The sequence below is a fragment of the Amborella trichopoda genome, chromosome 8, assembly GCF_054954075.1.
Source record: "Amborella trichopoda isolate Santa Cruz 75 chromosome 8, AtrichopodaSantaCruz75HAP2 v2.0, whole genome shotgun sequence".
NCBI classification, from domain to species: Eukaryota; Viridiplantae; Streptophyta; class Magnoliopsida; order Amborellales; family Amborellaceae; genus Amborella; species Amborella trichopoda.
The window spans coordinates 43,400,250-43,426,642 of NC_142343.1; the positions used below are offsets into that span (position 1 = coordinate 43,400,250).

The 26,393-nt window shown below is 34.9% G+C and overlaps 2 protein-coding genes across 4 annotated transcripts; both read left to right on the forward strand.

Annotated features, from left to right (window-relative positions):
* The first annotated feature begins 1,223 nt into the window (after window positions 1-1,223).
* LOC18432331 (Rhodanese/Cell cycle control phosphatase superfamily protein) lies at window positions 1,224-9,435 on the forward strand. 3 transcript variants are annotated; one of them, XR_016060841.1, is made up of 5 exons: window positions 1,224-1,642; window positions 7,133-7,384; window positions 7,773-7,871; window positions 8,074-8,342; window positions 8,601-9,435. XR_016060841.1 is itself a non-coding variant. In XM_006842440.4 (5 exons), exons 1-5 carry the CDS (start codon window positions 1,229-1,231, stop codon window positions 8,973-8,975), a joined length of 1,419 nt encoding a protein of 472 aa, XP_006842503.3. In that variant the 5' UTR covers window positions 1,224-1,228; the 3' UTR covers window positions 8,976-9,435. The 3 variants fall into 3 exon arrangements, 2 of the variants coding, with proteins under 2 accessions (XP_006842503.3, XP_088730083.1); XM_006842440.4 differs by having other exon boundaries at window positions 8,064-8,342; XM_088873957.1 differs by having other exon boundaries at window positions 7,143-7,384; window positions 8,064-8,342.
* Window positions 9,436-22,497: 13,062 nt separating this feature from the next.
* LOC18432333 (putative WRKY transcription factor 46) lies at window positions 22,498-25,890 on the forward strand. Its single transcript, XM_088873958.1, has 3 exons — window positions 22,498-23,137; window positions 24,832-24,963; window positions 25,162-25,890. Exons 1-3 carry the CDS (start codon window positions 22,788-22,790, stop codon window positions 25,679-25,681), a joined length of 1,002 nt encoding a protein of 333 aa, XP_088730084.1. The 5' UTR covers window positions 22,498-22,787; the 3' UTR covers window positions 25,682-25,890.
* The last annotated feature ends 503 nt before the right edge of the window (window positions 25,891-26,393 follow it).

The window sequence follows — 26,393 nt, forward strand, 5'->3', positions numbered from 1 at the left end:
TGGTTACCAAAATTTCTAATCGAAAAAATCCTCCTAAGTAAGGAAAAAGTTTATATAAGGATGCAACCTTATAATGTAGAATTACGGATACACCTAAAAATCCATCGGAAAAGGTAGTTTTAATGTTGAAAAGCCTTTTGATTGATCATCTCAACATCGAGATGTATGACCATAAAAGTTAAAAAGATTTTAAGTCTAAAATAATGCATTTTACAACATATTATCTACACCGTCCATTTTCAAGATTTTCATATGTTTATGGATCTACTTGATTTTAACCATTTTTGAAATTTAAAATTTTGTACTTAGATATAAAATAAAATTTGAGATAATCCCCAAAAACATTTTACATCAAAATTATATATCATGATAAAATTTGAAGGTGCACCTTACCTCTATAGCTACGGATGCATCCAAATGTGAACTGCACTCTAAGTAAATCGCCTCATTGATGAACTAGAAGTAAAGTATACTCCTAAAGGGGCATAACGTACATGCTCAAAGATATATCATAGAATATATAGTCATGGAACGATTGTGATAAAACAAAACCTTTTTTATTAGTTTTCGAAACTATGCACAACATGAGGTGTATTCGAATGATATCGAACTATATAAATTTTTGAATAGTCGAATTTACCTATATAAAAGTTCGCCAAACTTTTCTTGTTATTTTTTACAACTTATTTATCGGTACGACTTTAAAGTGAATTCAAAGAAGAGCGCGCCTACTATGCTCCCTCAATCAAAAGACATATCTATATAGAAAATGACTTGTGAGACTCTTCAATATTCTAGGATTTTAAATGATCATTATTAAATTTGATATTATTTTTTTAAAAAGTCAACTCTTATAACAATATAAAATTTTTTTAAAAAATATGTGTTAAATTTAATGATAATTATTTGAGATCCTCCCCACATAGGAGTGGATGTGGGGAAGGGCCTCAATCAAACCTAATTTTTTTTGGCCACGAAGCTTTGTGTACCAGAGGGATTTAAATGGACAGTATACTCTTCTGGGAGTATACAATCTTTTGGCTTCAAAGAAAAGCCTTCGTAAAGCCGTCCTTTGCCCAAGGGAGCAAATTCACAACTTGCTCCCGCGCGCAGGTACACCCGCCTAAATAGTTATCCTGTACTTAATTTCAGAAGCAAGGGCTCCAGAGATGGGAATTTGTTTTACAAAAGAGGGAAAGAACCCTCATCTACAAATGCCCATATGCAGATGCCATCATCTGTTATTTATGGAAGAATAGCAGGTGCTATAGTGATGCTCTCTTCTTGCTTTCCAAACCCTAGAATCTCCACCATTCTTCTCACTAAATCAAGATCCCCCATTTCAAAGTCTCTCTCTCTCTACTACCCCGAGGACCCATGTCCAAAACCAAAGAGAAAAATGGTATTTTCCCCTGTTTCTCACTCTAGAGCTTTTCATTGCACCAATACAATGAAAAGCATTCCATTTCCTGCTGAAAGAACCAAAATTTGTAGAGAGAGAAAGAGTGATGAGGGATCCAAACTTGACGGAGAGAGTGAGAGATTTCTCCAGCCCCTCGTCGTGGTCTCTTTCTACAAGTTTGCTGACTTTCCAGACCATGCTCAGATGCGCCTGCCATTGAAGGAGCTGTGTGAGCAAGAGGTTAGTACTACTTATATGATTGTTTAATCTATAGTTCTCTCTTTCTAAACAAAATTACTCCCTCTCTTTCTCTTTTGCATGCATTTGGTTTATGGGTCTATGATATTCTGGAGTTGGGTTTCTTTGGTACGAATTTTGGATAGTTTTGCTATTTATTTGTGATCAATTGACTAGCTATATTGTTCCATTCCATTTTACTAATTCTGCTTTATAGTTCTCTCTCTATCCCATATCTCTGTATTTGTTTGTTCAGTTTCTACTGAACTCGGGTTTTTTTGAGGATGGGATTTCTGCTACTTGATCTTAGAACTCCATTCTTTATTGGGTCTAAGAGACTTTTACTAAGCAATGTTTACGATTCAATATTCACAATCCCACCTTAGCCTATCTTTAAACACAAAGTATCACAACACATTTTAATGGATTATATGGCAAAGGACCGCTCGATATATTTTTTATATGTGTTTCATGAGCATTATTTTGTTCGGTAAAGAGTGAGTGGGAGTAGGCCTTTGGGTTTGGGCTAATTAATTCACAGGTTTATAATGCATAATTGTGTTGATGTGGAAAAGGTTTTCGCAATTTGAGGATAGGGTTCGAGTTCGAGATTGTTTAAGAGTAGTTAGTATGTACTTAGTGTAGTTTTATCCTTGCCACTCCTAAGTAGGATATTTTTGTGTCTTTTAAACATGGAATTTAAGTTCCAGTAGACTTAGACTCTCATAATTTATATTTCAATATTTCATAACCTCCAATGCTTTATCAAAAATGTTGGGAGCCAATGCTGCGATACTCTCTAATTTGTAATAACTTATACAAAGTTGTAAAAATGCAAGGGGATATAAATGATCGGAATGATTTCTACAAGATAGATCATGCAAACGAAGCTAAGTTTGTTGTAATGGAAAATGCAGGTTAAGTACCACAAAACTCTAACATCTGTTTAACATGACTCCCTTTTAGTATTAACTATTAGAAAGATTTTCCTAATTCATGACCTCTAATAATTAACAAAAAAAATGTCCTCAAGGAATATAAATTATGCAAGAGCCTATTACATATGAGATAACCGGATGCTTTTAAATACAAGAAGTATGTCATAGTCATAGGGATTATGGTATATGGTAGTCCAAAGGTTCCATCCACTCTTCATGTTGTCGTGGCAAAGAGGTCATCCGCCATGCACCCTGGAGTCTCAAACCAATTGGTCCTGATAATCACCTAATGAGTATGCCAAAAATTAAAGCAAAAATCAGAATATAGAATGAGAGCCCCCCCATAAGTAGAGGAAAAAACAATGAACAGATAAGCAAAAGATATTATGTGGTTTGTCACAATGTATGTCTACATCCACTGGCAAATGATTGAGCGAGTGATTTTAGTAGTTACATGGCAGATTAGGAATCTACCCACAAGTCTATGCAGGGTCAACTGGCCTATTCATCTTTTGCTTTCTTGCTTCTCTTCTCTCTTATATGCATCCCTATTTAAGCATTCTATAATGGACCAAGAAAGTATAAAGAAGTGAGAACACTGAGGCATTTACGACCTCTGTAGGTTTTTCTCTCTTTTGTTGCTTTTATGCAATTTCTCTCAAACCCCAAAATAAAGGAACTAAAATTGCCTTTCGATGATTTTTCATCACCCAAAGGCAACATCCCACCTTGATGACAACATCACCAGTCTTGTCATATGCCAATTTATTTATTTTTCTTTCCCCTCTTTGTGAAACCAAAAGCAATATGTACTTCCAAACCCCGAGAGCAAAACTTGAAGGGGTGAGGAAGGGATTGCTGTGAGTTTGTGTGCTTTGCTTTCTGTCTGCCTATGTGGTTATTCCGGTATGGAGCCAGCCGTCGACAATATAGCTATCACATGCCCGAGTCACCGCAATATCTGAGGTAGGGGCACAGTGCCTTGGCAAGTGTCCAACCCCCAGTCCAGAGGTGATTGGCGAGGAGCCCTCTTCGGTCTCGTCAATCCCTTTGTCCCTCTGTCAATATGCCAGAATTAGTAGATATATAATAACCCTTCCCAACAAGGTTAGAATACCCTTAGCATAGAGAGGTGGAGCCAGATTGGATTTGCCGCTGCGAGATCATAGTCTCCTTTTCTGACAGGTTCCAAGCCAAAATCTCTAGTTGATTAGTCTTTCTGAGCATATGCAATACTTTTTTTTTTTTTTTTGTTACCCACTGTCAATAGTTGAATTTCACCATCTTCGATTGCCTTGCTAATATAGTGGTGTATGATTGGTTCTTTTTTATTTGGCCAAGTGAATGACACTAGTGCCATTGCAAAGAATTTCATGAGTTTGTAAAACATGCCAACCTTGCCTATTAAACCTTGGACACATACTACTTATTTGCATGCTTCTGATGGTGCTATGTACTTAGCCTCAGGAGTTGACAATGTTATTATTCATTCAAGCTATGACATCCAACTTGTGGATCCAGTCACAAAGCACAATAGATATCCCATGCATCACCGTTATATTTGCAAGGCAGTTGAAGATTGGTGAAATTCAACTATTATGGACAGAGAAAGAGTGAAAGAAGGGAGCATGCTGGTTTCTTTTACTCGGCCTTATAAATTCTAAGTCGACTGCTATACTGCCATGCTATCAATAAAATAACTGGTTCTTTGCCACTATACCATGGACATAGTCACTAGTCACACACTATGATTGACGTCATAATGTCTTGAGTTTTGCTTATGGTTGTGCTTGAATTATGTAGCTTTGATTGTGCTGTAAATTTTTGCACCATTATTGGGTGAATTCTGTAAGTCATTGGGACCAAGTGGTTTGTGGTGTCAGGGATCATGATCCCCCGGATGGATGGTTTGAGACTAACTATAGTGCCCAGCAGGGCTAAAGTGCAGTGTCTGAATTCACCCATGCACAGTTAAGCTCCAACCATCCATCAACAAGAATGGGCAGTGAGTATAACCTTGAATTACCATCGATTGTGGTTTATATATATATATATATATATATATATATATATATATATATAGGGAAAAGTTTATATAAGGTTGCAACCTTAAAATGTAGATTCACAGATGCACCTCAAAAATCTATTGGAAATGTTGTTTTAATGTTGAACAAGCCCTCTAATCAATCATCTCGACATCGAGATCTATGAATATGAAAAAAAAAAGTTTTTGAATATCGGAAATAGCGCATCTTGGAACATATTATCTAGACCGTCCATTTTCAAGATTTTCATATATTTATAGATCTACTTGATTTTAACCATTTTTGGAATTTAAAATTTTCTAATTAGGTATGAAAATAGATTTTAAGATAATACTAAGAATTTTTTACAACAAAATTACATGGTATAATAAAAATTTAAGGTGCTCCTTAATTGGATTGTTTAAGGTTGCAACCTTATAGAAACCGCACCCATATATATATATATATATATAACTTCACATGCAAATGAAATGTCTCCCAAATTTGTATCCCCTTTGTACAGCTGTAACTGCATGTTTGTGACCCAAATGAGTAATTGGACAATGTACACAAAAGAGTGTGAATCACATTGATCTCATTACTGTGCATTAAACTCCTACTTCGAGATTTTGTAAATTTAGAAGAAATCGATCCCACTTTATGCTGATCTAGTTCATGTACCTTGTTCTTTGCGCTCTTTAAGTCATTATGAGCCAGGCGAACAAGATCCTTTGTGCTGTCGAGGTTTTGGCCGTTAACATCCAGGCATATCTTTTTGATTTGGCTATTCGGATTTGGTTTCCTCCATTCTTTAGTGGTTAACAAGTCAAAAAGAAGAATTTGCAGATGATGATTTCGCTTTTCATTTGTCTTATTGAAGAAGTAAAAAGTCTTTCTTTTCCATTTGGTTTGTGATTTGTGAGAATATACTAGGGTAGACTTAAACCCATACAAAGGCTGAAAATGGCTTATAAGTGACTGCATGATGGGTTTGTGGATGACTTATGGTCTGACTGAAAGTATAGCCCTTTTTATAGCCCCAAATAGTTGGGATAAGTCTTGAATGATGAAAATGATGATGATGGGCTTATGGGTACCTTACGATGGTAGTAATGTGATACGTTGTTTCTATTTTTCTTGGGGAGTTATCCGGGCATCGCTCTATATTCTTCACTCTTCTCATCAAGTAAATGAAAAAATAGACGAGAGTTGTCCTGGGGAATAAGAAAAGTGTTCCTCGTATATATTGCTGCAAGATTACTATTAGGCTGCCACCTGGTTGGATTCTACTGGGCAAAATAATGTGGATCAATACTTCATCCACCAAATGAGGCACCATTGACCGTTTCATTGGGCATACTTTGGTGATTTGTGTCCTACTTTATGTCATGTATGGATATATACTGGTCATTAGATTAACCTTGGTCCATGTATATGTGTCCAAGCATGATTCATATATGTACACTCAGGTGTCTGAGTGAATTGGAAATGCTTATGAGTGGCATCATTTGAGTCCTTTTGGTGCTACCATCCTTGGGAATGAATTTTATGGTCTGTTGGATGTACTCATCATCACTGATAATTCACTGTTTCAATAAAGTTGATCCTGATAACGAGTCCTCTGTTGTTTGCCTGTGTCCATCATCAAGTTATGTGAGATTGCCCTTAGATTTTAGTTATTAGTTTCAAAGCAATAAAGCTGTTGTAGAAGCTAACAACAAGTTCAATATATAATTAAACTCTATTATGTGTTGGTATTATTGAACATGGCTACTTACATGGAGGCTGATACTATCAGATTGGTATTGATAGGGAAATGTTATCAGATTGGAAGGGTTCCATGCCTCGCAATACATGTCTTATTTTGGGATTAATTTGGCCTCTGTATTGACTTCAAGATGGTTGGTTAGTGATGACATATTAGCATGTTTAAGGAACTAAATCAATAAATTTTTGGTCTGGTTGTCGTCAAAGGCAAAGGTTTTTGTTATTTGAATGCTTTACATGTTCTTTATTATCTTCAAATGCTCTTGAACTCCATTGCATTATCTCCTCCTAACTTTCCCTTTTACCAAAGTACCCGAGTCTCCTTGCACACTGTCAATATCTAAATCAACCCTCCCATTTATTTTGGGCTCTTTTTAACTCTCAATTATTTGCTATGTTTATATCCATACACTTGCTCATTCAGTATGAACCCTCTCTCTCTCTCTCTCTCTCTCTCTCTGTGGGGCGTGGGGTTGTGATTAGTTGTTTTTTTAGTTCTATATTGTTTTCAAAGTATGATAGGAATGGACATTTATGTTTTAATAATTTATATATATGAATCACAATGTGTTATTAACTTATATATGTGAATTGCAACTATAAATTAACATATATCTAATGAAAACTTATTTATCTGATTTAGTATATTTCATTTTTGTCATTTTTCTATATGTCATTTTTTTTAACTGATTGATCATTAATGTTTTGGAGATGCATTTTGGATTTCATGAAGTTCGATTCCTCACCATTCTGATACTTTTCAGCGTGTCTCAGGTGGTATTATTCTTGCACCAGAAGGAATCAATGGGAGCATATGTGGGACCCGTGAATCAGTAGAAAAAGTTCTTGGGTTCATTGAAGAGGACAAGCGCTTAAAAGGCCTTAGACAGATTGAATCACCTGTCAGTGCAGAAGAGGAGGCTATCCATCACGGCCACACCAGCCATTCACCACTAGGAGCAGGTGAAGATGCGCCATTTCGATGGGATCATGTGCGGGTCAAGGTTAAGAAAGAAGTAAGGCTCGCCGTTTTCTTTTCAACAGAAACAAGGAATAGTATGCTGTAATCCAATATACTATTAGAGCTAAGGCCCATGGGTCTCATGAATGTCTGGTGAAATGATGGGTGGTGATGGGGACGGTGTTGGACCCCCCCAACATAACATGGCCCAAATGGGCGTCCCAGGATGGACAGTAATGACCATAACCACGATGGACTATGGTTTTCCTTTGTCTGTTTACTTATTGCATACTTCCCTAATAATACAGTTGACTGTGTTGAGGCTGAAGTATTGTGCTATTTAACAGTTGTGGTTGTGGTTGCCTGCTAGGTGCTAATAATCATGGAAGTGGGTGCTCTATTCTAATCTCTTAACCTTTTTGTCATCCACTTTTCTTTGACAGATAGTTTCTTTGGGAATGCCAAATGTGTCACCTATCAAAGGAGTTGGAAAATATGTTAACCCACGTGATTGGAATGCTTTGATCAGTGATCCAGTGACTGTAAGTAATTTGGATCAAATAAGTATTTCTTTACTTTTGAGTCATTATTAGTTCTGTCACCTTTTTTAAGTTGATCGATTGATCTGAAGAAAATAATTTTTGAGGCTTCTTTTCCTTTTATACTTCATTTCCTTTATTTTCTCATTACTTGGTTGTTTTTTGCTTATATTTGCTGATACCATGATATTGTAGGTGGTAATAGATGTGCGCAATTATTATGAAACTCGTATTGGAAAGTTTAAAGGAGCAGTAGATCCATGCACCACAGCATTTCGGGATTTCCCAACATGGGTGGATCATCAGTTGCCAATAGTTGGATCCACTGATCAGGCAACGTTTAATGGTTTGAATATAAATTCAAAGAATGATTTTCAAGAAAGGAAGGCACCACCTCGAGTTGCAATGTATTGTACAGGTGGAATTAGGTGCGAGAAAGCCTCAAGTTTTCTCCTAAGTAATGGCTTTCAAGAGGTTTGTTCTCTTTCCACACATTTTGATCATCTTAATATATAAGGTAAAGAAAGAATGAGTCCTCATGCCCTTTAGTAACCATCCTTGACGCTAATTCCTCACCCCGAACACATAAACTAGGATATCAGCGTAGCAGAACTTCAAATCTTTATACTCATTTATTTATTTGGGCAAGTAGGTTTTTATTGTTAATCAGCTCTTGTTTTTTCTTTACATCTTTTTCGTATTGGTGAATTTCATGCTTACCATTTGTCTCAGGTCTATCATCTTGAGGGTGGGATTTTAAAGTATCTTGAGGAAATCCCGGAACAAGAAAGCCTTTGGGAAGGTGAGTGCTTTGTGTTCGATAAGAGGGTCTCAGTAGAACATGGGCTTAAGCAAGGCACATTCAAACTTTGCTATGGATGCAAAAAACCCATTAGTGATTTAGACATGGAGTCTCCTGATTTCGAAGAAGGGGTTTCATGTCCTTATTGCCATTCAATTAAATCAGAGGAGGAGAAGGCAAGGGCAAGGGCAAGACAAAGGCAATTCGAGACTTGGGGTATCATAGGTGGGCCCGATAAGGGTCGGCGACCCATTTCTGTGAACCCTGAAGAGGATGGGAATGCAAAGTTGTCAAAGACTATCTAGGTTTACCTCAAGGAGATGTGGGTTTTAATGTTTTTTTTGCAGGTGAGAGAATGGCTGGATTACTGTTGTCATCAAGAGAATAGGCTTTTTCTTAATGGTTTTTTTTTCTGAAAAGTATGAAAAAAGATCATTTATCATTGTAGAAAGAGGTCACAATCAGTGTTGGTCGTGAGATTTGACATTAGGTGGCTGGAGATGTGCCATTGACTAGGCTCAAATTCTTCGTGGTAAACCCCAAGCTATTGGATTTCATAGGCTCGTAGTGATTGTGACCTTGAACTGAAGGTAAATGGTCTTTTAGTATGCAGTCCCTTTTTTTCTAGAGCAAAAATGGTCTTGAGATTGATTAGTGTTGTTAATTGTCAATAAGACGAGCCTAATTAGTGTTAAACTGGTCACCTGATTGGTCAGTGTTGATGTATGAATTTTGGGAAGTAGATGAAACATTTTACCGATCAAAGATTTAGGAAAAATTTAAAAGAGTTAACATTTTCAAGAACTAAGTGGATAACAAATGTTAACATTTTAGTTAATTGCAATTGTTTTTTTTCCTGTGAATCGCAGAGTAATTTTCACAAAAATTTCCTTTGATCCTGTGAGATGTGGAAACTTGGAATCCAAATTATCAAATGTCACTTTTTTCTGTCATCCATTGGGAGTTTGCCTTGTTTTAATCAACATTCAACATTATCACTATATTAGTGGAGATAATTTGATGGAACATTTGTGGTTTGCTAAGCAGTCAAGATTAATTGCGCGCACTTTGTATCAAAATAAATGATTCATTATATATTTTCACTTTTTTTAATGTGAGAATCGTTGAGTATCTTCAAGGAGACGAAAAAGGTTCCTGTACAAAAGTTGACCGACTTCTTGGGCTATATTGGGGCTTGAATTTTTCAGGATGATCTAGGTTAGGTTTTGTCATTTTCATTTGGTTGCTCGGTTGATCAAGTCAAATCTCTAAAAATTGGGGTCCTAAAGTTAGTCCTGGGTCATAAAGTTACTCTTTGCTAAGGTTTTGCCAGAAGTTGTGGCGCGCGTGCACATACATATATTGCTCCAATAGGTCTATATATGCTTTTTAGATTCTTGAAAGATAATTTTGAATTATTAAAAGCCTCTTTTATATATATATATGGGTAATAATTTCATGCAACCGTTATATGATAATACGATGCAACACCTTAAAAAACTATCTTATGGCTAATTTTTTGATCCAAATTTTGAAATATACACTCTTTTGACTCTAATGAACAACCATAATAAAAGAAAAAAATATTGAAAACACAATTTAGAAAATATTTTTTTAGCCCAATTAACATAGGTAGTTCATTTTGGTGAGATGTTAAGATTTAGGCTTTAGAAGAATTATTTTTCATTTCCAATTTTTTTTTATGACTTTATTAGATGAACAATGTTAAAAAAGAAAAAAATGATTGAGCTTATAAAGGTTAAGATCTTGAAATTCATAAAATGAATGGTCTAGATTCATTTTTGGAGGGGATTCATTTTGACCATATTTAGGGTTTAAATTGAACTTTTTTTGTTTTGGGATTGATTATTGAGATGAAGAGAGTATATATGTAAAATTTGGGGTCATACAAATACCACAAACGTGGTTTTCTAGACGTGTCGTTGCATTATACTATGATAACATTGCTCTCTCTCTCTATATATATATATACAACCATTGTACTATGATACAATCGTTGTATTGGATCATTGCTCTAAATATATATATACAACCATTATACTACGATACAACCGTTGCATTGGATCATTGCTATCCAATGCAACTGTTGTATATATATATATATATATATATATATATATATATATATATATATATATATATATATATATATATATATAGAGTAATGATCCAATGCAACGGTTGTATTATAGTATAATGCAACGACACATTTAGAAAACCATGTTTGTGGTATTTGTATGACCCTAAATTTTACACACATACTCTCTTCATCTCAATAATCAATCCCCCCTTCCCCCCCCCCCGCAAAAAACATTCAATTTGAACCTTAGATAAGGTCAAAATGAGTCTCATCCAAAAACGAATCTAGACCATTCATTTTGTGAATTTCAAGATCTTTGCCTTCGTAAGCTCAAAATCATTTTTTCCTTTTTTAACATTGTTCATCTAATGATAATAAAACCATCCAAAAAAATTAGAAATGAAAAAAATCCTTCTAAGGCCTAGATCTAAACATCTCGCCAAAATGGATGGCCTATATTGATTGGGCTAAAAAAATACTTTCTAGGTTGTGTTTTCAATTTTTTTCATTTTTTTGTGATTGTTTATTAGAATGAAAAGAGTGTATATTTCAAAATTTGGATCAAACAAATGGCCATAAGATGGTTTTTTAAGGTTGTTGCATCATATTACTATACAACGGTAACGAAATCATTGCCTGAACACTTGAAAATCTTGAAAATTGATGGTATAAAAAATGCATTACAAGATGCACTATTTCCTAGATTCCAAGTCAAAATTTTCACATGTCCATACATCCTTAGGTCAAGATGATTAACTTGAGGATCGTCGGGCATCGAAACAACCTCTTCTAGTAAAATTTTGAGGTGTACCTTAATTAGATTGTTTAGAGCCTCGTTTTTATAGAAGGGAAAATTACAAATAACTCTCAAGACTAGACATTTTATGCAAGGTACCCCCAATCAAACTTTTTTTTCTTACTTTTTCCCCCAAAATACACTTTTCTAACAAATACCCCTCAAGTAAAAAAATATACTTTTTTTTGACAAAAATATATTTTTTCGTGCACAAAAAATTAATTTTAGCCAGACATTCACGTGGGCTTACATGGGCTGCCGGACCACTCTTTGGCATTGCCCGACCCTGTTAAACTAAAAAAGTGTTGGATCATTCTTTTACATTGTCGGACCGCACTTTGGGCTTGTTGCCGGACCACATGGGCCTATTGTCGGACCGCTCTTTAGTAGTGCCGGACCGCATAGGCCTATTATCAGACCATTCCTTGTCAGTGCCAGACCTCCACTTGTATTGTTGGACTGCCACCGTTATTTACTGGACCGACATTACACTACCAGATTGCTCTAAGAATACGCCGGACTGCCTTTTCGTGGGAAAGAAGAGAGAGAGGCATGGGTAAAAGTAAGGGAGGGTAGTTTAGATTTTTTTTAGTGTGGAGATATTTGCTAAGAAAGTTTATTTGGGATAAAAAGTGAGGAACAAAGCTTGGTTGGGGGTAACTTGCATAAAAAGTCTACTATTGGGAGTTGTTTATAATTTTCTCTTTATATAAACTTTGTCTATATAGAATTACAGAACAAAGCTTTTTAAATTCCTAAAAAAATGATTTTGAGTTCTTAAAAACCGTAAATTTGATCATTTCAAACAGATGGTCCACAATCAATCTTGGACCTGAATAAAAATAATTTCATAGCTTAGGGGTCGTACAAATCTCGTGTCATGGTGTGTCTTGGCTAAGGGCCAAATTGTGCATTCATACCTAGAGACCACAAATTTATTTCTATTAAATTTGAAAATAAGAGAAATATACAGATAACTGTCACTTTAATTTTTGAAATTTAAAATACTTTCCTATGTTTAATAGTACGCTGTATTTAATTTTGTTTACTTTTTATATAATAGATTAAACTAAAAAAACTTGTCAAAAAATAAAAGATTAAACTCAAATTTATGGCGTACCTTCTTCTTACCATCGCACACGTATAGAAATATGAAAAATTAATTTGGAAGAAATAAAATTACCAAAACACCTATGGATCGTTTAGAGGTATATTGGTTATTTTTATGTATTTTTTATACAGTCATGGTGGGAAGTATGGACAATGTAAATTTTGAATATTTGTTCTTAATCTAATATGCCAAAACAATAAAATGTAAAAATTAAAATGCACTTATATGCTCTTAAAAAGTTGAACTTAAATATAAAGTATAAATTATAAAGACTATTTTTAAATTTAAAAATAAAATAGAATTCCTTATAAATATTTCCTTGAAATATAAATGATTATATTTTGGGGTAATATTTATAAAAAACATTGGCAGGGTAGCATTAAAAACGTCAGAACAATATCTTGGAGTAGTGCTAAAAAGAAAGAAGAAAGTATACAAATGTATCATTTATTTTTGGTACAAGAAAATCATATTTTTGTTCATCAAATTTCAAATCAGGTGGTTGTAAGAGTGTCATTAACTAGACTCAAAATTTGAAAATTATTTTCTCAAACTTGGTGATACACCCAAGTCTTCTAATTTGACATGTAATGACCAAGAGCAATTGTGACATACTTAATACCAAAAATAAATACATTCCCAAAGAATACTAACAAGAAGAGGTCACTCTTTGCAAATCAAAGTGCCCTTGCCTTCTTTGTGATGGACTCTTTATCTCTCTCACATAAGAAACACAGGGGAAGTCACTTAACAAACCTAATTGCCCTTGCCTTCTTTGTGATGGGAACTCTCTCTCTCTCTCTCTTAAAGGAAAAAAATATTTTCATATAAGGGAAGTAAAAATTATTTTTCCCCCATCTCAGCATTACACTTGAATCATGGCTATCTTTCTGATAGGGAAGGGTAATCCAATGTTTAATCCTAATTTTATCATTTTATTCTTTTGTCTGTTTACCAATCTTTGATTTGTGGCTTAGCTGGAATTCAAACATTGTGTTCACACAGGTGTAAAAATATATTTATATTGCCCATCTCCCACGCGGTTAGGGTTGTGGTGTTAGAAAGTGACATCAAGGATTCATTCCTAACCAATTTAAAAAAAAAAAAAAAAAAGGTTTATGTCTGAAAAGAAAAAGAAAAGAAAAGAAAAGAAAAATGGTTTCGAATCTTAGGCTAGTGATTTAGAAATGTATAACATAAGACTGTTTATTTGTGATATAAAGAGGTCACAATTATTACTTACTATTAGATATAAAATCAGATGGTTAGAAATATATCACTAATTGGGGATAAAGTCCAAATAAAAATTTACGAATAGTATAGCACACTTCAATTTATCAAATTTAACATTCAAAGGCTTACAATGATTGTGATCTCGTTGTTCCAAAAATAAAAACTCTTGTAGTATACAATCCCTCGTGAATTGGGGTCGTCATAGGTACGATGATGAGATTATATTGAAGACTTTTTTCAAAAGCAGGATGATATGTAGCATGAAATAAAGTTGTTTTAGTATTAAAACTAGAAACATTTAGTTAGGGGACATTCGGGGGTTTTGACCGGTTCTAATTATGATTTGTGGCCTATTTTTCGTGGAGCATTCAATGAGAGCATGATAGATTGTGTAGATTGCACAATCAGATTACGATTGTTTTGTTTTGTATGAGGTTTTTGGTAGAAAAGATTTTGGTCCTAATAGGGCAAAAAAGAAAGAAAAAAAGATAGGGTTTAGGTGGGTCACATATAGTACTATTAAGATAAGATCTTTTCAAAATCAATTTTGGATACCGATTTAAGATATGATCTTTTTAAAATCAATTTTGGCTACCGATTTATTCAAAATTTTTAACCATCATGATCATGAATTTGATAAAAAAAAAAACAAAAGTTAGACATTTCATTCAATGTGGTTTTTCAAAAATCAGACCTGCAAGATTTCTTGAGGTCCAAATTCATGAATCTAAGGCAGGTACATATTTTCAATGATTTTGAGATGTACCCGGGTCCTAAATCTCTTGAAAATCAAGGCCAATAGATGCACAGGTCAGCAGACTCACCAAATACTCTAAAAAAAAGAAAGTTGATAATTTTTCTTTTTAGGAAAATCAATGAAATTATTTTAAGAATATTATTCTTTAACAGTGAGAGTTTATAGCAGCTAGTCAAGATTCTTATATACTTTCAAAGGGGTCAAATATTCCCCAAAAATAAAAACAAAAAAAATAATTTAATGGGACCACACTGCTTTGGTTCTAGGCGTTTTCCTGTGAAGTTTCTTCGAAATAGTCGGTGATTTTGACCACCTCGTATGAAACCATGAACCTGGTGTGAACGCATCGGACGCAAGTGTCCTTCTCTCCATCTACATCACAAGAAACATAGATGATAAAACCAAAATGACATGGTTTGGAAGGAAATGGCCCACAATGGGTGGGTGGGTGCCCTGGCTTTTAAAGTTTAGGGCTTGGGCCAGCGGCTAGTGGCTTGGGTTACTGCAGCCTAAGGGCTCGTCCAAGCCGGGTGGAGGCTAGAACGATGATACAACTGGACCACATTTTTACTCGGTTTGGGCTTTGCCAGGCTCCGACTGGCTCTATAGGGAGTTGGGCTGAGCTCGGGCTAGGATTGGCGCTCAATTACGCCATTGGAGCACCCACAACTAAGTTCAATCTCCACCATCCATTATTGGGTATGGATGGCGGATGCCCCATAATGTATTGTAGAATAGTGTTTTTGCATGTGTGAATGTTTAAACAAAAAGAAAAAAAGAATAGTGTTTCAAAAGTTGGAGAGCTGATTTAGAATTGCGGGTTCAGAATTGCCAGATCCAACTTGGGTGTCGGGGTGGATTCAGAATCGCCAGAGCCAACTCGGGTGTGGGGGTCATCAATTATGGATGGCCCTAAACCGGGGAATCGGTCAAGGTGGTCTCGACCAGGGTTTTAACCGTGCTGAACTTTCTGGTTCATATTTGGGGCTCGGGCAATTCTTGAGCCCAAGTAATTTTTTTTTTCTGCCCAAGTTTTGGATGGTGCCAAAAGAGCTAATAGCTCAAGGTGGCCCAAAACTGGGTCTTTCATTGTAGTGAATTTTTTATTATAGTGAACCACCCAATTCAGAACTATGGCTCCAAGGAATCTTAAATCGAGGATTATTTTTTTCTTTTTTTATGATTTTGGTTTTTTTAATTTTAATTTTAATTTTTTTTTTCATTTAACAATTCACAAGGGCCTACTTATACCAAAGACTTTTCCTTGAAACGGATCGGGTTTTTTTTTTTTTTTTTTGACATATTTGAGCCATGATTGAGATACGCTAACAAATTCGCGGGATATTCATATTCTTTTCTTTTGAAAAGAGGCCTGCTTTTGCATTTCAACTTTTCGGAAAAGATCGATTGATTAATAAAAAATTAGATATGGAAAACCGTACAAGATCTACAGAACTATAGAACTAGTGTGCTTCTTGGAAGGTTCAAAGTCACCTTTCATGTCCTCTGTGTGGAAAATTTCACTAGGAACAAACTTGAAAATTTATTAAGTGCCAAATATTTCAAGGCTTCTACCAAAGGTTATCTACAAAAAATATGTCATCCTCATCCATGCTTTTAAATCTGATTCACGGAGAGTGTATGGATACTCCAAAAAGGAGTACGCCTATTATGCATGTGGGTAGTTTGGTCATTTTGTAGCAAGAAAGAATATAAAAAAAAATTCAAAAATTTGGTTGGATTTAACCCGTATTTTAAAACTTGACTATTTTTTATCTGGATCACCGATCAGGATGGGAATTAATCGGGATTGAACTGGTTCCATGATGGTAAAGGTACCTGCAGGTTTCCCCTAGACCCTACCCCCCACACCAACCCCACGGAAAACAAAAAAAATTACATTTTTTATTTTTCTTTAAGTTTATCAAATGTTGTCTCAAATCCCTCTAAATCCCACCCATAAACCCATGTTTTAATTTAATTTTTATTTATTTTGTTTTTAATATTTTTTAGATCATTAATTTGGACCGATCTAGATCACTAATTTGACACAGATCCTTAGTCAGAGCCAGATAATATTTAATAAATATTTTACAAATATGAAAAAAAGGGAAAACTTGAGGTTCAACTAGGAATCACCTAGATCCCAATCTAGTCCGACTCAGACAAGTCCCGTGGCTGACCAATGGTTTTTTTAGACCCTGCTTGAAATGAGTGAAGTTGCAATGAATAGAGCTAAGCTGACCCCATCCTAAAAAAAGAGCTCGAGCTTAATTTTTTACTTTGAAATCCTAATTTATTTCAATACCATATTGCTCAAAGTTAGAAGGATCGATTTTAAGGTTTTTTGATACCAATTTTCGATGAATTTTGAGGTGGGGTTTTACTTATTTTGATAGGCTGTAATCCTATCAAACAATTCAAATAAAGAAAGTATTCTTCTCGTATTTAATTTATTGACCGTTTCTCAGCAAGTGGAGGTGAGGAACACTGCACCTCCGCACCAACCCTTGTATCCCCTCTTATCATATTTATCTAGTCATTATTTAATTTATTTTCTTAGTTTTGAAAACACATAATATTGATTACCTGAAAATATCATTATTTTGGTATAATTTGTCATTGATTTAAAGATAAAATATTACTTGAGGAATCTAGATCCCTTACAAAATTATGAATGAGTTCACAATATCCCAAATTATCAGGAGGGGCTACTTTTAAAATTCCATGTCCTTAAATAAAAATAAAATACTCAAATTACCCCTAAGGTTGGGAACCTTCACAGGCAAGGGAATTTTAGTAAATAGACCCATCTAAGACCCCAGCCAAATGACAATAATAAACATATTTTTTCAGGACCAAGTTATTGAAATTATCTTGATTTCTTATATTCTTAAACCTAAATAAAATCAATTTTAGCATTTTTGAAATATTTTCTTGATGAAAAACACGAGTGAGATAAAAATCTAAAAATAAATTCTCTATCATTAATTTGGATATTTTGTCTCCCTTTATGATTTTATAAAAGCTTTTGAGCCTTTAAAGGATATTTTCCTTTCTCTAAAGGAAAAAGTTTATATAAAGTTGCAACCTTATATATAGAACTACAGATGCACCTAAAAAATTCATTAGAAAAGGTGGTTTTAATATTGAAAAACCGTTTGATTGATCATCTCGACATTGAGATGTATGACCATGAAAAATAAAAAGATTTTAAGTCTCAAAAATAGTACATTTTACAACATATTATCTACACCGTCTATTTTCAAGATTTTCATATGTTTATAGATTTACTTGATTTTAACCAATTTTGAAATTTAAAATTTTATAATTAGATATAAAAATAAATTATGAGATAATCCTAAGGATGTTTTACATCAAAATAATATACCATGATAAAATTTGAAAAGTACACCTTACCTCTACAATCTTATGCTAACGGCACCCTCATCTAAATACAAAGACCCCATTAAAGAATCTTTAAAAACTAATTAACTTAGTTCTTAAATTCTTAAATAATTTAGCAATTCTTTTTTCTAACATCCAGTCCATCACTATTTAAGTAAACACCACTTTGGTTCAAACATCAAAAAATAGATTAAACAAATAATTAAGAAATTTTATGCTTAAGTTTGTCGGTAATCCCGCCGCGACGTTCTCGATTTCACGCTCTCTCTCTCTCTAAAAAAAGACAAATCACTACCTCTCTCTCTCTAAAAAAAAGCACAAATCACTTATCTTGCTCTCTCTTGGCCGTCAGCATAGTTGCGTCATCGTAATTGCGTCAGCTTCTAAAGCTGGATTCTTACTTTCTCAGCTCGGCGCCTAAACCTCCTCAGCATCATAAATAAACTAATTGATATTAATTTTGGATTGATCTCTCTCTTTCTCTCTCTAGACTCATTGATCTTAATTTAGCATCTCTCTCTCTCTAAACTCATTGATATTAATTTAAGATCTCTCTCTCTAAACTCATTGACATTAATTTAGGATTAACATCTCTCTCTAAACTCATTGATATTAATTTAGAATTGATCTCTCTCTCTCTAAACTCATTGATATTAATTTAGTATTGATCTCTCTCTAAACTCATTGATATTAATTTAGTATTGATCTCTCTCTAAACTCATTGATATTAATTTAGTATTGATCTCTCTCTAAACTCATTGATATTAATTTAGTATTGATCTCTCTCTAAACTCATTGATATTAATTTAGTATTGATTTCTCTCTCTCTCTCCCCTTAATAAACTCTTGTTTCTCTCTATTGACTAAACTCCTTCTTATATCAATATGTACTTGAACTAGTTATTATTTTAATTTTTTTTTAAATTTAAGTAGAGAGTAAAATACGTATGGTCATAAGTTGGAATAGTTGAAAATAAGTAAAATATTAAATAGTTGATAAGTTGGTGTATTTTGGTAAATTTCTCGTAGTCTATTAATAAATACAATGACACATGCCTTAATTTGTACAAACCAGTGTTTAAAGCACTTGGATTACTTAGCTGATTTGGATTGGTGATTCCTAATCTGAATTGGCTATTCTCTTAGCACGTCTAAAGAAAACCAATTCTTTTAAATATCTAATAAAGTTGTAAAAAATTAAAAATTAAATTGGACAGGATTTGTGCAATTCGCCTATTCGGATCACTCGATTTTCCCTTATAGGCTTGTCTATATATAACTCCCTCAAAGAAAATAGCTATTTGGAAGGATTGTTTTTATTTGAAATTTCGGGATCTACTTAAGGATTACTAGGTTTTTATTTTCATGAAAGGAAAAATAAATTGAGTTTCTTCAACTCTTTCATGCCCTCAAGTGAGTGGACATTTTTTGTTCAATTTTCATATGAATTTTTTTTTTAAGCACGTAGATTGTGATATTTTAGTTTTTCTTCTTTTGAGTTTGATCCCTTTACATCCACAAATTTTATGTCCAAAAGATACCGCTAGCTTAGTTTTTAACTGAGGGAGCAAATAACGTATCTTTTCGCTTTAAAATAACTTTTACTTCAAAGCTAATGTGCATGTTTCCATGCAGTGCACGCCTATGTTTCAAAAAATGCAGTACGGATTGGGAATGACTTGATCTGGATTAGGAGCTAGTTAGGACACTTTTAGCTTAGGCCAGGTATCAAAATTGGTTAGTAGCCCTAAAAGCCCCTACTTCTTCTTTTTTTCTGCTTTTCTAGGTGTATTTAAAGGTCCCTATAAATGTTCCTTCATATATTTCTAGTTTTTTATTTTGAAATATATTTTGAGATTGCCAATCCAAATTAATCCAAGTCAAGATATAGGTGATCCGGACCAACTTAGCACATTTATATATTTTTTTAAAGGTGCGGTTTGTATACAGCCTAGGCTCTAAACAATCAAATTAGAGCCTACCTTCAAACAGTGTCGAGAAATGTGGTTTTAATATTGGAAATCTTTGTGACAGCCTTAAAATATATTTTTATATTTATTTATAAAATTTAAAGCTTAAAAAATGGTATAGATCGACAAATCTATGAAAACCTGAAAATCTTGAAAATTGACGATCCAAAAATACGTTACAAAATATACTATTTCCTAAACTTGAAATCTATCTTTTTCTTATGTCCATGCTTCTTGATGTCGAGATCATCAATTTGAAGATATTTGAGCATCAAAACAGTCTCTTCTAGTAAAATTTTTGAGATGAGTTCAAATTTGATTGTTTAGAGCCTTGGCTTTATATAAACTTTTCCCTTTTTTTAAATACATGCATACCAACAACTTTGTGTTAATTTACCTTACCCCTCTCTCTCTCTCTCTTTCACACACAAACTCACACACCCAAGTAGCCCTTCACTGCTGCATAGCAACACAATGTTAATTTACTCCACCCCTCTCTCTCTCTCTCAAACACATACACACAAGTAGCCCTTCAAAACATATTTTAAAAAAAAAACCTAAATTTCTAATATTTAGGGCTGAAGCCTTGAACAAATTTTAGTATTGCCGTGTTTGATTCAGTTAAGAGGCACCATCCAAATGACGTATCAAAATACATATAAAATTAGCGAGATAATGTTGCTTATTTAGGGCTCCTAATTTTGAAATGGGGGCTTTAACCTTCTTGATGGTGCTCTTGGGAGCGGCACCTGAATTAATCAAATTAAATAACAAACTCGTCAAAGTTAATTGGATGAGCTCGGCCCTTAATGATATTTTCATGAGTGCAATAACCCGAGCTTGGGTTGGGCCAACATGGCCTTACCTTGGTCATAGCCCATGCAGGAATGCTCGTATCCATCCTAGCCTAGATCGGGCTAATGAGGCCTTGGCCTGAACTAGGCCACGCTTAATAAACTCAAAAGGTCAAAAAAAAAAAAAAAAAAGGATGAGAAAAAAAAGGGTTGACCTAGCCAGGGTAAGTTGTCCATTAGCATAACCTGGCCCAGGCCTAACCTGACCAATCATCCCAATCGTCAAACTGTATTGGAACTGTATTGGCTTTGGATATCATACCACATTTTCTGGGTCAGGCCCTAGTTTTTTTAAGCTCACCCCAACCGGGCAAAGCCCGTCCTTAATATTTTAACAAAAGAATTTAATATATGATATTAACTTTTTTTTTATCTTTATTAATAAAAATGGGTAAAAGGCTTTCTCCCTCCCATATATATATATATAATCAGACATGACGAAAAAGCCCCTATCTAAGCCACGAGGTTTTGTCCGGAGCGGCTGAGCCAATTATAGAGGGTCCACTGAGCCGGAAGGGGGCGGCTATGGACCTTCCGGAATTTTGCGTATTAATCATATATCTCACACGCACTTGACGCGGCTTTGTCCACTTGGATATTTCCGTATTAAATTAGCGGAAATTGACGGGATAAATTGGCCTTTGATGACGTCGTCAGGCATACGTCATACCACAAATTGTATGGGTTGAGAAGATTCCCTTGGCCTTTCCTTGTGCCTTCGTTTGCCCTCTCATGAAGCTACCAACACCCACACATCAACGCCCCGCCCTCTTTCTCTCTCTTAACTCTTTCTCTCCCTAGAAAACACTTTCTCTATCTTGAACCCCACACATCGCATCTCACTCATTTTCTCTCTCTTCTTATCCCGCGTATCCCACCCATTTTCCCACTCTTGGTCACACTCTCTCTCTTAATCCCCACAAATCCATCTCCCTCCAACCCACGGTTTATTGATAAAAAAGGCTGGGTGACGGCGATAATACTACCCCAATTTAAAGGATATTGTAGTTTTTATTCCTACTGATATCATCCAACAATATATTTGAAAACATTAACGCCTAAAAGTTTTCAAAAATTTGATTAAACATATCTTCTCCACCAAATTACTAAAAAAGCCACATTATCTCTCTCTTCACCCCCACCTCTCTAGCAAAAAACATATTCTCTTAAGCCCTAAACATCCCATCTCTCTCTAGACCCACACTCTCTTTTAAGTGTCACTACTCTCCCTTAAAAAAAAAAAGCTCTCATGGCCCTCTCTCTACAAACACTCCCTTGAGCACCACATCTATCTCTAACAAAAACACACACAGTGTCTTAAGCCCCACAGATCCGATCTCTCTCTAAATGTACATTCTCTCACGTCCTATCTCTCTCTAAAACAATCTCTCACATCCCATCTCTCTCTAAAGTCTCCATCTTAAGCCCCAAAGACCCCTTCTCTCTCTACAACAAAAAGCGCACTGTATCTCTCACTTCTCTTTCTACCCTCTCTCTAGGCCCACAAACTCCATCTCTCTCTCTCTCTCTAGACCGCATAGTCTCTTCTCTCTCTCTAGAACAATACTTAAAGAGATCCAACACCCCGCTTTCTTCTGTCTCTCTCACTACTACTGAAGCATTTCCCCTCTCTTTCTCTCTCTAGAATCAGTACTTCTCTCACACACCATACTCCTCCACCCCTACCCTCTATCTTGGATCAACATTTGAGTCCCTCACACTCCCTTCTCTCTAGGATGATCAATACTTGAGGTCTGCATCCACCCCTCTTCTTCACAAATTCTTATTTCTCTCTCTAAAAATTCTCCCTCCTTCACTTTCTCTCTCAACGTAGCGAGCTCCCCTCCGTCTCATTATCAAGAAAAGTTTCTTCCCAACTGAATCAAAATGGACGATTTGAACAGAAAAAGAGTCGAGGGAAACGATTATCCGGCGGTATTCAGCCGGAAAAGGGCGATCCATGAGCTCAGCCATGGCTTGGAACTTTCCAAGCAACTCTTGGCCCACCTCCTAAACTCTCCCTCTCAACCTTTGAGCCCCAAATTGCTCGAGGAAAACCTTAGAAAGATCATCCGATCCATTTCCGCCGTTTTAGCTTCTGCTGGTAATTCCGGCGAAGTTTCCAGCGCGAATTGCGGGAATCAGGCCACCGGTGGAAGTTATCCTGTGCGTTTTGAAGGAGGAGGGAATTTGGATTTTGTTGGGGGTAGAGATGGGAAACGGACTTGCAAGAGAAGGTGAAACCCTTTGCTCTTGTTTAATGCTTTAAAAACTCCACTGGATTTAATTGAGTTAAAATATTTTTCAATTTTTTTTATTTTTTTATTTTTTCAAGAAATTTATCAATTTATTCATAAGAGATGAAAAATTTAATACTTTACCCATGCATTTTAATTTATTTTCAAAATACCGATAGAAAAAATTAAGGTCTTGAGGCAAAATGTTAAATACTTCATCTGTAATTGGTATTCTGATAGATTACCTCTTTTTTTTTTTTTTTCTTTGAGCACCTACTCTTTTTTTTAGCCGAAATTTGTTTTAGGTTTATTATTTTATTAATTCAAACTTATAAAATGCTTTAAGTGCCAAAAATGCTCTCAAATTAAGGCTGAGTTTGTTTGTACTACGATCGGATCTCCCATCCAAATGATGAAGGGTTTGGCTTAGTTAAAACTAGTTGAAATATTGGTTAATGTACATGATGGATCGGATTTTAGAAAAATAAAATAAAAATAGATGCAATACATACCTTATTTAGTATATCGAAAAAGTTCAAACTTATTAATCCGATTAGGCAAAACCAATCAAGTATTAAGTTTGACATAAAACGTACAGACCAAAGCACCTTTCGATCTGATCTTGATAACTATGATCCATGTTTTTGTAGAAGGGGCAGATAATTTCGAAGGGCATGATTTTTCATGTTACAAAAATGTTGAGGGTATTATGCAATTGTAATAAAAGCATAGGGGCATTTTAGTCATATTATGTATATATTTTTAGTTTTCATTTAAGCAACTTGAATGAAGCTTCATTGGTAGAAAATTGTTGAAAGGGACTTCAACCCTATCCCTTACAACATTACCCCAACTTTTTTCTAGTTTTTAAAAGTGCCCTTAGATTTGAAAATGACAATAACCCATTACCTAATTCTACAATTTTAATGTCTTTTATTTCAATTTCCCTCTCTTTTCTTCTTTTCATTTTCCCTTTTTTTTTTTTTTTTTTTGAGTCACCACGTTTTTTATCTTCTTTATTTTCTTATTCACTCTGCTTTTTCATAGTCTTTTCTTTAGGCATATGTTTTTATTCACTTTTCTTTTTCTGTATTTTTTAAACATTTTTTTCATATCCTTTCTTGTCATTGGCCAAGTTACTTGGACTAGACGGGGTGCCAAGCCAAAACATTTGGAATGGGCTGCAACTCATCCATTCCAAACTTTAATTGGTAATTCTTTTTTAAAATCCGATAGAGTGTCTGAAAAAATCGAGTGATTGGAGTTGCTTGACTGGGCTCGGGATCCAGCGAGTCCCGAACCGAGCCACATATGGACATAGTTGGAAGTTTATCGCTTCATAATAATATGTGACATTGTCAAAGAATGGAAGATTACAATTTTATTAGTGTTTCAATTTATGAGTTATGGGTTTAAAAAGAAATAAAAAATACATAATAAAACCATTTATATATAGTATAAAAAGGTCATAATTATCTTTATTTTGTTAATGAAACCATTTTTTCGCATGACACTAACCTATATGATTTCGTGAATTTCAAATTTAGTGACTTAAAGTAATTGTGACTTTCTTACACTAACTAGAAAGATAGAAGTTTAAAAGAGGTAAAGGGTTTTTCTGAACAAAAGGATTATTGCTTTGTAAACGGCAAAACAAAGAATAACATGCCAAGTATTTCAATCAAAATTTGCAGGAAGGTTTCATGCAAGAGGACCATGAAGGTGTTGGCTGATAACCCGGAATCACCGCATGCAGCCCCAACAGATGATGGATATGCCTGGAGAAAATATGGCCAAAAGGATATCCTCAATGCCAACCACCCAAGGTACTTAAAATTCAACCCTGATTTAAAAAGAGAGAGAAAATTCACCCTTGTTTTAGAGAGAGAGTATATGAATCCTTTACTTTTTTAGAGAGAGAGATAGAGAGAGAGAAGCCCTTTCTGTACCTGCAAAGAAAGAGGACAGAGTGAAAGTGGAAAAAAGAGCAAAACTTCTAAACCCCTTGTTCTTGTGATTTGCAGGAGCTATTTCAGGTGCACCCACAAAAATGATCAGGGGTGCGCGGCCCTAAAGCAAGTGCAAAGAATGGATAGCAACCAATCATTCTTTGAGGTCACATACATTGGCTACCACACTTGCAGGCAATTCATGGCAACCCCACCTCTCTCTCTAGACTCCACTCCGAGTAGACCCTTTTTCTTCAACTTTGAATCAAATTCAGCAATAGAGAGCACTGATTATGAGGATAATCCCAACTCTCCATTCTCTCTCTCTTCCTTCACCACAATTGTGAGAAATGAAGAGAGAGAAACTAATCATGGAGACATATTCCGGCATGACAGGGTTGGGTTTGCTTCAGAGTCATCAGAAGTTGGGGAAACTCTTCAAACAATGGAATCTGAAGGAACAGAGGAAGTTTCAGGCATAAATTCCTCTTCGAATTTCCCCACTTTCGACAATTTTTCTGCTGATATTGATTCAGTCCTTCCCTTTGAATCACCATTCTTGTGGTCTACTCAAGAATGGTTTGCAAACAATTGAAATTTTCTTTTTTCATTGTATCTTTCTAGTTGGATGAGAGAGAGAGAGAGAGAGAGAGAGAGAGAGAGAGAGTTTTAATCTCTTGGAGGTTCCTCTGCCCCTGTACAAGAGCCAATATTCTGGTGTAATAATGTACATGTTGGTACTTTTGTAGAAAACAGAGTTTGTTGAGAACTTTGTGAATGAAACATGAGTTTTGATTCACATAAGAATAGGGTTTTGATTCTAAAAGTAGGTTTTTTTCCATGAATGGGATCTCGTGTTTTTCCATTTTCTTTTGACATATAGATGATGTTTGTGCCACCCACTGAAATCATGGTAGATCCTCAATCTAGAAAGAATGGGCCCTGTTGAGATCAAAGTTGGGAACATTAAATTTCAAAAGCACCCCATGCGTACCATGCCAATCTAAGAATTCAATTACTTAATGATATAAGCACTTCCGTTGACAGGAAAGGGGGGTCTTGTGCATAGCCACCACTGCAATTACTTAATCTTTATTTGGAACTGCCATTCACTAAAAAATAGAAGTTTACTTATTTATTATTTGAGAAATGATCCTATAGGATATTCTTCCATCCATGTGTGTAGGACTTTAAATGATCGTCATTAAATTTGGCACGGATTTGAAAAAATAAAGTCCCACATCCATGTGATAATTTATTTAAAGATCCATGTCAACTTTATTGGTGAACGTTTGGTGTCTTACACA